This window comes from Salvelinus fontinalis, chromosome 34 (genome assembly GCF_029448725.1).
Source record: "Salvelinus fontinalis isolate EN_2023a chromosome 34, ASM2944872v1, whole genome shotgun sequence".
Taxonomy (NCBI): Eukaryota; Metazoa; Chordata; class Actinopteri; order Salmoniformes; family Salmonidae; genus Salvelinus; species Salvelinus fontinalis.
In genome coordinates this window covers 14,401,375-14,413,145 of record NC_074698.1, presented here as the reverse complement: position 1 = coordinate 14,413,145, position 11,771 = coordinate 14,401,375, and the positions used below count along the sequence as shown (strand labels likewise).

At 45.0% G+C, this 11,771-nt stretch overlaps 1 protein-coding gene across 2 annotated transcripts; it reads right to left on the bottom strand.

The window, feature by feature from the left end:
• Nucleotides 1-595: 595 nt before the first annotated feature.
• On the bottom strand, nucleotides 596-11,215 carry LOC129833234 (activating transcription factor 7-interacting protein 1-like). 2 transcript variants are annotated; one of them, XM_055897655.1, is made up of 12 exons: nucleotides 10,934-11,215; nucleotides 6,625-7,502; nucleotides 6,221-6,417; nucleotides 5,853-5,981; nucleotides 5,665-5,739; nucleotides 5,469-5,539; nucleotides 5,009-5,190; nucleotides 3,655-4,875; nucleotides 3,430-3,537; nucleotides 3,188-3,307; nucleotides 3,035-3,102; nucleotides 596-1,737 (listed from the first exon to the last, which is right to left on the bottom strand). In XM_055897655.1, exons 2-12 carry the CDS (start codon nucleotides 7,493-7,495, stop codon nucleotides 1,246-1,248), a joined length of 3,534 nt encoding a protein of 1,177 aa, XP_055753630.1. In that variant the 5' UTR covers nucleotides 7,496-7,502; nucleotides 10,934-11,215; the 3' UTR covers nucleotides 596-1,245. The 2 variants fall into 2 exon arrangements, with proteins under 2 accessions (XP_055753630.1, XP_055753631.1); XM_055897656.1 differs by having other exon boundaries at nucleotides 6,221-6,414.
• Between the last annotated feature and the right edge of the window lie 556 nt (nucleotides 11,216-11,771).

Genomic DNA, 11,771 nt, shown 5'->3' with positions numbered 1-11,771 from the left:
GGGGGTGTCTTGCTAATTGCCTATAATTTCCACCTTCTGTCTATTCCATTTGCACAACAGCATGTGAAATTTATTGTCAATCAGTGTTGCTTCCTAAGTGGACAGTTTGATTTCACAGAAGTGTGATTGACTTGGAGTTACATTGTGATGTTTAAGTGTTCCCTTTATTTTTTTGAGCAGTGTATATATCCACGTGGCTGCACTTGTCAACCCGGGACAGTCCCATCTCTCAGCCCCTTTTCAGGCATCACAACTTCTCTTTCTACAAAAAAGGTCCTTTTGTCAAAGACGCATCAATTAATTCAGGCTACAAGAGTGTAGACCTAATGAAAAACGCAGAATGTCATTACAATTTTTGGTGTTTCATAATAGATGTCTCTTTCCATTCATCTATTCGTCAAATGTTAGGATGCTGGAATTATTTTGGACTACAACGAACACACGCAGGTAGCCTACTTTTTGAAGTTATTTGTTTGACAATATGAAAACATGACTAGTTCTGTTCATGCCAAATTAAAAAAGGTTAAAAAAAACATTAAATTACATCCATTTTTAAAAAAATGGCACAGGACGTGCACACATACACAGGAGGTCCTTGATCATGTATCATTTAATTGTAGAACATGTCCTTCACAATAGCAGAAATTGAGCAGGAGGAAAAGATCGCATAGGCTTTAGCAGGTTCATTTCTCATGAGACGCAGTACTACTGTGTATTACCATATAATATAATGGTCATTCTGCCCTTCATAGTATGTTCTTTCAGTTAGACTGACAATTGCAATGAAAAGTTTGAGTTTTCAAATACCTTCAGGAAACTAGGAGAATAATACTTTGTCCATAATCGTTCAGAAACGGGACCAGGCCATTTCAGGTTTGATTTTCAAATCCTCTCGTCCTGTGTCAAAGATACCATTTTGGTACAATGCTGCTCCCATGTGGTCAAACACACGGCAGGCAGACAGTGGTCACATGGGGCCAACCGATTTCACCAAGATGGGCAACAACATTTTCCAGTAACATTCCAATGATAAGTCACTCTTGTAAACACCTGGGCTCAAATATGATTTGAGTGAACAATTCTGATAAAAAATACCAAACACATTCATTTGAAAATAGAGCAATTAGTTTTGCAGAGAAGCTTTACTGAACTTTGCAAGAAAAGAAAATGTACAGAATCAACATTTCTCCTCGTTTTAACTTTACACAACAAATTGTACATATTAACTTACATCTTAACATTTGGTTAAATTGGAGCTTTCGGTGAAGGGGACGTTAAGACGTCAGTGCACTGAGGCACACAGAATGGTCCAAAGCGGCCAAACACGTCCCTGGCACGGACTGCAAAGTAGTACTTGGAGCCAGAGACAAACTGTGTGAGTGTACAGGCCATGGGCAAAGCCAAAGCCTTCACCTCCCCTATCTTCTTCCAGAGTAGGGGAGGTGTGCTGGGGCCAGAGTGGTCCTGGTGGTAGGCGTATAGGTGGTAGCTGTCCACGGCAGCACAGCTCCTGTCTACCTCAGTCACAGACCAGGAGAGCACGATGCCGTCATTCTGGCTCAGAACCCGGGTTATTTTGAGCAGAGGCTGTTGTGGAGGGCTGGTGCTGGCCGCTTCGAGGGGCAGGCTGATAGTTTGAGGTGGGACAGGCAAGGGGGGAAGGGGAGAGGGCTGGGGGCAAGGTGTGGAAGATGAAGAAGTGGTTGTGGCTGAGGCAACACTTTCAGATGGGGAGCCCTGAAAGATTAATTTATCAACTTTCACTCAGCCTTTCAGATCCATTTGCTATGTTTACTCTCTTTGGTTGATTATAGGCCAATATGTACATTTGCTTTCAATTGGAAAACATTCTGGAACATGCAGTATTCCATGGCTGCATTCCAAACACTTACAAGACACACCCTCTCCCGTCAGCCCTCAAATTAAGTGGACACTTCTGATGACGTATCATGACATCTGACGAGTTGACACTTGCAGGTGCAAGGGTGCAAGGTGGAAGAAATGTATTTTAAATGGCCCGCTCTTGCCCGGAAATGTGTCACTCGTTCATCTCATGGTTGTTTTCAGTCATCATGGAACCACTGGTAGCTGTTGTGTGTGTGCCTTATATGCGCTACAGTCAATTATGATTGCATTTCATAATCTTGGCTAGAAGACAACACCTCCGCAGACATCGAATGTTAGCCATCCTACATTATCAGATACATCAAAAATTACAATGTATAAGTGTGATGTCAGGGAAAGTTGTGCGCAAACTATCGTTTCCAAAAGCTAACCAAACAAAAACATCATTACTTTTATGATAAGTGTTTGAGCCGTCATGTGCATAAGTAGCACCATATCTAACTTATTTACATTTGTTTTTACTTACACTTGTATGTTGACTCTCCATATTAATGTAGTTTAAGTTTAGGCTGACTTTTCTTAACGGATGTACAATCAACGCACATTTAATTATGGGGCGTTTCAGGCCCCGGAGTGAACATAATTGTACTAGAGGTCGACCGATTATGATTTTTCAACGCCGATACCGATTATTGGAGGACCCAAAAAAAGACGATAACGATTAAATCGGCTGATATATATACACTGCTCAAAAAAATAAAGGGAACACTTAAACAACACAATGTAACTCCAAGTCAATCACACTTCTGTGAAATCAAACTGTCCACTTAGGAAGCAACACTGATTGACAATAAATTTCACATGCTGTTGTGCAAATGGAATAGACAAAAGGTGGAAATTATAGGCAATTAGCAAGACACCCCCAAAACACCCCCACGAAAATTGGGGAGAAAGGGGGTTAAAATAAAAAATTAAAATAAAGATTTTAAAAACGAGGGCTGAGGGGCTTCCGTTGCCCACTTCCCTTGCTTGGCTAATCATTCTGAACCGACAACAAAGATGGTCGTTGGGATTCCCCCAATTGCATAAGGCGAGGGTAAGTGGAGGAGGGTGTGTCTTTTATAAGTTTGAAACGCAGCCCATGTATTGAAAAACAGTTTCTCTGCTTTCAAATATTTGGTAGTCTCACCTGCAGGGGGTGATGATAAACAGCATGCGGAGATCCAACAGCTGAAGTCTGACCAAGAGATGACCTCACTGAAACAATAAATTAAAGAGAAAAACTCTGGGTATTCTACTGTCAACATAACCACAGACAGTGTTTGCACAAGACACCACCTACCGGCCTGTGTTCCGACTGAAGTGGAGGTGGCTGTTTGCTGTGTGACTGTTGTTCGCTGACCCGCTGTTGAAGGCGAGGGTGAGGCCTTCACAGCAATCGGAGCCTTCAGCACTCCAGTAACTGCACACAACACATGGGGACAACTTCTTGAGATGTACAACTCACTGCACGTCTGGCCTCTATTATATCATAAAATACTGCTCACCAAAAGGAAGAGGGAGGGAAAGGAATATCAATCTTACCTAGAACATCATCATCATCCTCCTCCTCTGTCAGGTCTATGAATGCTTCTGATTTGGCATGGTGAGATGCCTGTGTGGAGTCTGAAGGTGGGTTTGTAGATTCACTACCTACATAGGAGTGTAGGAAAACACAGCTTCTCAGAATGACAGAGAATCTGGGCAAAACAAACTACTTACATATACTCTTCCAAGATAACAAGCCAAACTTCTGAGGTGTAAGCTAACCTGTTTTCCCAGGCACCTGTGGTAAAGGGGCAGCTAGTTGTGCTGGGGCAGTTGGATGCACAGAGGCAGCTGGTCGCACAGAGGGTTGAGTGCCTGTGGTGGCTGGCATTGAGAATCTTGGTAAGGATGAAGTGAAGTTCGCCACAGACACAAGCCGAATGGACTCACAGACGGAGACAGACACACTGGAGCTGTGCCTGCTGACTGTCCCAGTGGCTCCAGAGTGGGAGACATTGGGTGTGGCACAGAGTGTGGTTATGGTTGTGGCCCTGTGTGTGGGTGTGGTTATGGTTGTGGTTCTGGGTGTGGTTATGGGTGTGGCCCTGGGTGTGGCTGTATGTGTCGCCATAGGTATGGCCCAGGGTGTTGTTGTGGTTATGGTTGTGGCCCTGGGCGTGGGCGTGGTTATGGTTGTGGCCCTGGGCATGGTTGTGGCCCTGGGCGTGGTTATGGTTGTGGCCCTGGGCGTGGTTATGGTTGTGGCCCTGGGCGTGGTTATGGTTGTGGCCCTGGGCGTGGTTATGGTTGTGGCCCTGGGCATGGTTATGGTTGTGGCCCTGGGCGTGGTTATGGTTGTGGCCCTGGGCGTGGTTATGGTTGTGGCCCTGGGCGTGGTTATGGTTGTGGCCCTGGGCGTGGTTATGGTTGTGGCCCTGGGCGTGGTTATGGTTGTGGCCCTGGGCGTGGTTATGGTTGTGGCCCTGGGCGTGGTTATGGTTGTGGCCCTGGGCGTGGTTGTGGTTGTGGCCCTGGGCGTGGTTGTGGCCCTGGGCGTGGTTGTGGTTGTGGCCCTGGTTATGGTTGTGGCCCTGGGCGTGGTTATGGTTGTGGCCCAGGGTGTGGTTATGTGGGACGTTGTGGCAGCTGGTGAGTCAGTGGGTGTAGTCGTGGTTGTGGTTGTGGCAGCGAAATGAGATAAGAGGGCAGAGGGGGACTTGGGAGCAGCAGGGGTGTAAGGAGTAGTCCTTTGCAGGAGGAAGGCAGTGGTGGGTGTCACGGTGGAACTCGTCATGGCGGGAAGTGCGCACACTGGGATTAGCTGGGAGTTGGTTGGGTTGGTAAGGATGGCTGTCCCTCCACCAGGCAGCTGTATGATGAATGACTGGAGAGGGAAGGCGGACGGGCCTGGTGCTGGGGTAACACAGGTGCTCAGCATCAAGGTTTGGGATGTGGGTTGAGATCCGGCTGAGGCTGTGGAAGAGGGGGAAGGTAGCAAAGGGGCTTGTGGAAGAGAAAGAAATGGAGATTTTAAAAAAAGGAAGAGACTGTATACAATGATATTACTAGTTGGTTATAGAAAACACAGATTAAGAGAAAGAGAAACCTGCCAACAGACCAACTCCCTCCTGCTCACCTGTGGGTACAGGAGTAGGGGTTTGACAGCCCTGATCAGTACGTACAGGAGTAGGGGTTTGACAGTCCTGATCATTACGTACAGGAGTAGGGGTTTGACAGTCCTGATCATTACGTACAGGAGTAGGGGTTTGACTGCTCTGATCATTACGCTTTGGATCCGGTGTGTTGTTCCCCATTGTTCTGTTTACAAGGAGAGGAAATGATTACAGGCAGAGGATTCAGGAAGCTGATCAAAAGGCTGCTCAGTGGAGAATGATGGTGAAGACAAACATAAGTTGATGCTGAGAGATACAGTATGACGTCACTGTGCATCCAATCAATTGCTTTTATCCCAAATAACTCAATGATAAATTGAATTTTCGTTGTCAATGCACCCATTTCTTTTGGTTACCCTCTGGTGAAATGTTTTTCCTCTGATTACTTGGGACACGCTGCTACACTTCAAACCATTGACTTACCTCAGGCCGAGAACTGCTGATCCTGCTGGGGTGGTTGCTGTGGCAGAAGTAGAGGTAGGTGGCAACAGTACCTGATGAATATAGGGAAGAGCACTTTGTAGAGAGTTCCAATGGTACCACCAATCTTTCAAAAAAGCAAGTTCCCTCTGAAATCACAGTCATCATTGAAAGATCAATTGCCTCCATTTTCACTCACTTCTGGATGATTCTTGGCATTCTCCCTGGCCTGGTTGGCAGTTCGAACTTTCTTAGAAAGTCGGCCAATCTTTGCCTGAAAGGGCACACATGGCGCATGGATTTGCTTGTCTAATGGGCAATACATTCCAATGTCTTTATCCTAGATTACCCTGATTGTGTTTTATTTATCATCTTCTGACAACTGACCTGCAGGCGCTTGAGTGCACTCGGGTGTTTTTCTATTTTGTCCAGTCTGTCTCTGAGCCCCTGAAGACTCTTGTCAAATAGTGTGAGCTGCAGAACACACAACTTCTCCTCAACAAGCTGCTGCACCAGCTACAGAGGACAGGGGTTTTAATGGGCAAGTGAGGAAAAAAGATGGAAGGTTATTTTATTTGTTTAACCTTAAAACCAGTCCAACTGAGATTTTTTTTTAATAACACGAGAAGGTAGCACCAATATAAAAATTGCCAAAAATATGCCATGCAACTCAGGATACATGACTACAACTTGGGAACTGAGACGTGGTTTCTTTAAATAAAAAATTTAATAAAACATCTCAATTGAGGACCAACCTTCTTTAGCTTGTGTTGCCTTTCAGCACTCCCACTGATCTTCAGCTCCACATGAGCCTCCAGCTCTTCACAGTCTACTCTGGGCCTCTTATGATGCCTCTCCGCCACTTCCAAGTCTCTTTCTCCCTGCTTTTGACCACCATCCTCCGAGTCTCCAGACAAGGATCGTTTCTTCTGTAGAGCAGCACCCTCCTCTTCTTGTTTAGAGAGAACACAAAACATTATAATATCAAAACACCGCTATTATCGAAGCTAACATCTTGAAAAAAAAATCTCTCCGCTAGCCAACAGGCCAGTTGAAGTCAGAAATATGACCAATTCCTGCAACCTAGCTAACATACGAACTAAACTTGACATAATCACTTCGGTACTTCAGTTGGGATTGGAAAAGACTATAGAATTACCTTCATCAATCTGAAGGGGCGTTGGTGATGAAGGGGACGGACAGTCAACTGGAGCACCACTTTCAAATTGTTCTGGCTTCTCCATGTTAACCTCAACTTTTTCTACCCCTCCTTCACTTTCCCTCTGTTCCTCCTCTTTCTTCTCTTTTTCCTCATCGCTCTCATCCTGGACATCATCATCATCCTCACTAAGCACCAGGAACCCTGGCCTGACCTCCTGGTCTGACTCTGCCGTGTATGATGGGGAGAGTGAAGGGGAAGAGACAGACTCTATAGCCGTGTTGGAGGACAGGAGGAGGGAGGCGGCAGGGTTCAATATGGGCACTGTGTCCTGAGTGGTACCTGGTACCAGGTCTACCTCCATACCATCAACCTGTCTCTCTCTTACTGCTTCTGTTTTCTCTGAACTCACAGGAGAGGAAACGATAACATCCTCCTTGGAATTTTTATCCACTTTAATCAGTCCATTCATTTTGTCTTCTACCTCAAGGCTGGGTAATGTAGACTCCTTGTCCCCCTCTCCTTCTTCCTGAAAATCTTTTACATCAGAGTGTATGTTCTGTGATGAAGAAACCAGTAATTCAGAGGCTGTTGGTTCCTCAGAGGTCTCAGTGGTTAGGGATGTGGCCGTCAGGAAGGAAGGGGCTTGAGTGGTGGTATGTGTAGTTCCATGTATTTCTTTATCTACTTCCATAGACACATCTTCACAGTGCTTCCCATTTACCATTGCTGGCTGAGGTGGGGATGGGAAAGAACATGGAGAGGAAAGAGTGGTGTGAAGGGATTCCAGTTGCCGTCGATCGCTGACTTTCATAGTCTTTTTTGCTCTGAAAATTTTCCTCAGGGGTTCCTCTGCGACAGCAACATCCATGCTTGACCTGAATGGTGGTGGAGAAGAACGAGCAAAAGAATGTCAATCATGTACAATTCTGTTTGTTTTACTCTACTTAATTGCATTTCAATGCCTTTGATTTGTGCAAATTAAAAACAGACATTTTCATTAATCTCTTCAATAATGAAGTGTATTAAATTCAAATAGAAGTGGGCGCACTGACTTTCCCATACACACTATTGTTGAAGTCCAAGATAGGACACACCCACAATCATGCAGCTCCTCCTCTTTACACCCTGTCAACTCTGATTGGTAGAGTGCAAAGCCTGCCAGGCAACTCAAGCAGGCGATTCAGTGACGGGTTCCAAATATCTGGGCCTGGTGGGAGGTGTTTGCACCGCGTGAAAAGCGATTGCATTTGTTTTGGAACCGGGCTGCCTCCTGGGCGTGAGCAGGTGCCCTGCTCTGGCCGACGGCGGCTCAAAACAAAAAAAGTGGGTTAAGCAACTGGAGTAATGAGTAGGATTCTGTTTTCACATGCAAAAAAAAAATATTTATTTATTTTACCCCCTTTTCTCCCCAATTTTGTGGTATCCAATTGTTAGTAATTACTATCTTGTCTCATCGCTACAACTCCCGTACGGGCTCGGGAGAGACGAAGGTCGAAAGCTATGCGTCCTCCGAAACACAACCCAACCAAGCCGCACTGCTTCTTAACACAGCGCGCCTCCAACCCGGAAGCCAGCCGCACCAATGTGTCGGAGGAAACACCGTGCACCTGGCTACCTTGGTTAGCGCGCACTGCGCCCGGCCTGCCACAGGAGTCGCTGGTGCGCGATGAGACAAGGATATCCCTCCCGGCCAAACCCTCCCTAACCCGGACGGCACTAGGCCAATTGTGCGACCTCTCGGTCGCGGCCGGCTGCGACAGAGCCTGGGCGCGAACCCAGAGTCTCTGGTGGCACAGCTGGCGCTGCGATGCAGTGCCCTAGGCCACTGCACCACCCGGGAGGCCCCAATATATATATTTTTTAAACACTTTATCTGCCTTCCCAATGAAAGCTAGTTTGAAAATTATGACATTTCATGCAAAAGAGATGTTTCTGGACTATGCACCATGCTGCTATGTTGACAGCATGAGCATGCAGCCCAGACTACTGTTCCATTTGAGAAGGGTGCTCCTCCCACACTGCTTTTGACCTTTCATGTCACCTAGCAGCATTCACAGAGGCAACATTCTGGCTTGTAGAGGTCGTGAGAGGAAACTTTCCTGATCCAAACACTAATTTATGCCCAACGTAGATTTCCATTAAATAAAACATAAGGTTTCCAGGTTATAGTCAACTAAGTGGTAAGTTCAGCATATACTTACTACTGCCTCATCAAAATAGGAAGGAAAACAAATCAATCAAATAACCTTGCATAGTGCCATGCCATCTTAGCCATGTTATCTTGACAAATTTAGGACAGCTCTTAGAGCCAGTAAGATTTTCATTTTTTTTAAAGCAATAAAATAAACCCCATTGAGTTGGAAGAATCTGTAATGACATTAGTACACTTTTTCAAAGATGATTTGAAAACTTAATGTTGCCCTCATGGAATGTCATTCCTTAACCTGCCCCATCGTAAATCCAGTTCTACCTGCAGCTGAAAATGTAATGCGATGCATTTGCACCATGTAAAGAGTTTCCGTTTAGGAGGGTGGAGACTTTTTACTTGTCTCTTTAATTTTTTTATTTTTTTATTTTTTTATTTTACCGTTATTTTACCAGGTAAGTTGACTGAGAACACGTTCTCATTTGCAGCAACGACCTGGGGAATAGTTACAGGGGAGAGGAGGGGGATGAATGAGCCAATTGTAAACTGGGGATTATTAGGTGACCATGATGGTTTGAGGGCCAGATTGGGAATTTAGCCAGGACACCGGGGTTAACACCCCTACTCTTACGATAAGTGCCATGGGATCTTTAATGACCTCAGAGAGTCAGGACACCCGTTTAACGTCCCATCCGAAAGACGGCACCCTATACAGGACAGTGTCCCCAATCACTGCCCTGGGGCATTGGGATATTTTTTTAGACCAGAGGAAAGAGTGCCTCCTACTGGCCCTCCAACACCACTTCCAGCAGCATCTGGTCTCCCATCCAGAAACTGACCAGGACCAACCCTGCTTATCTTTTCAGAAATTTCCCCCCCAGAACCTAATTGAGCATTTGACGCAATTATGTAAGATTAGTTCTGGGATTCAGATTCGCTCCATGTGACCCCCCTCTGACAGTATGGGCCTGAATTGACTTGTCAAACCCAAGGGTATGGGGTAATCCCCCTATGATAACATTCATGGGGATTCCCTTTGCAGTTGGATGAAATTCTATTTAGCCCAGTTAGATTACCCTGTGAAAGGAGGCAATTAAATGCACCTGTGGACACTCAGACTAAGTATCAAGTTCTAGACTGAGTATCAAGGGCTAGACTGAGTATCAAGGGCTAGACTGAGTATCAAGGGCTAGACTGAGTATCAAGGGCTAGACTGAGTATCAAGGGCTAGACTGAGTATCAAGGGCTAGACTGAGTATCAAGGGCTATACTAAGTACGACATTTGATTTTACTTTCCCAGTGAAAAAAGTCCAGTAGAGACTATCAATCTGCACACCTGAATTTAATTTCATACTAATTGATTACTGTTGATTTGTCGCACCAGGTGTTGGCTAAGTGAAGGAAGGCGTGGCCAACCTAGTCCTACAGTGTATGGCACGTGGCCAACCTAGTCCTACAGTGTATGTCACAAAGCAGAATCAATATTAGCCAGGTACCTAACAAACTTTCAGATATAGCGGTTTGTTTTCTGGTTTATTAAAAAGTGCTAAAGTAAATTATGGATTATTGAGAATATTGAGTCGGTACCATTTACATTTCAAGTCAATCTTTCTCAGTTAGCTGGCTAAGTCATCGATCCTGACATTACTTAAGAGGGCCATGGAGTGCACAGGCTTTTGTTCCAGCCCAGAAATCACGACAAACTCCTGTGCATCAAACAATTTGAAGTTGAGTATAGTGATATTTCACACAATTTGTTTTGCACTGACAAAATAAGATCTCTAATGGAACATGTATAATAAGACTGGCCGTAGGAACACTGCCCTTGAAGTCAAGATGTACAGGATCTGATGGCTTGGACACATTTTCACAGATATAGCTGTGCTGGAGTAGCTGGGTCTCATGGGACAGGGCACGGACTGTGGCAAGGCACTCAAGCAGTAGAAGATGAAGAGGACTAAGTTATGTAAATTTAATTCCGTCAAAATGGTGCGTTAACGGACCTACAATTGCTACATCAGTAAGGTATGTAGATGCCTTCAATGGCCTCACCAATACATCACCACTTACATAAAATGATCCATCCAATGAAGTTTAGACTAAGATTTAAAGTATATCTTAATGCAGTAACTCAATGTTAAACACGTGAGGTCACTCACCCTTTACATCCAGTTTCAAAACAGGATCCTGTAGTGACCAGAACTTGCTAAGTGCTAAATTGAATCAGCAAATGCTAACTTGCAGTCATTTAACCTAACTTGACCTGTCTCCTTATCCTGTCTGTTGTCACTGATTGGGAGTGAATCACAACCACTCAAAACCAGCACAGTCTTAGTATGTTCTAAACTTCCCAGCCCACATTCGTATGTTCTAAACTCCACAGCTAGCCTATTCAGTTCGTCAATTCGCTCCCTCTCAAACAAAGCAGGAAGTGTGATGGGGGAGGGAAATCCAGACAGATGAAGGCGGGGCTACCATCTTTGGAGAAACTGCAGAAAAGTGAACAAAGGTGTTTCAAAGCACTTTCAATTGCACCATTCTTCATGAAAAGGAGTCGTCTACATTTTTTTAGCAACTCTCATACTCTATGCTCATGATACAATCCCATCTCAATCCATCCCGCATTGTGCTTCAGGCATTATTATATTTTATTATTATCCTGAATATTGTCCCCAGAATACTCATTACTAACTTGTGACGAACTATACCCAGAGGGAGATGAACTATACCCAGAGGGAGATGAACTATACCCAGAGGGAGATGAACTATACCCAGAGGGAGATGAACTATACCCAGAGGGAGATGAACTATACCCAGAGGGAGATGAACTATACCCAGAGGGAGATGAACTATACCCAGAGGGAGATGAACTATACCCAGAGGGAGATGAACTATACCCAGAGGGAAATGAACTATACCCAGAGGGAAATGAACTATACCCAGAGGGAAATGAACTATACCCAGAGGGAAATGAACTATACCCAGAGGGAAATGAAC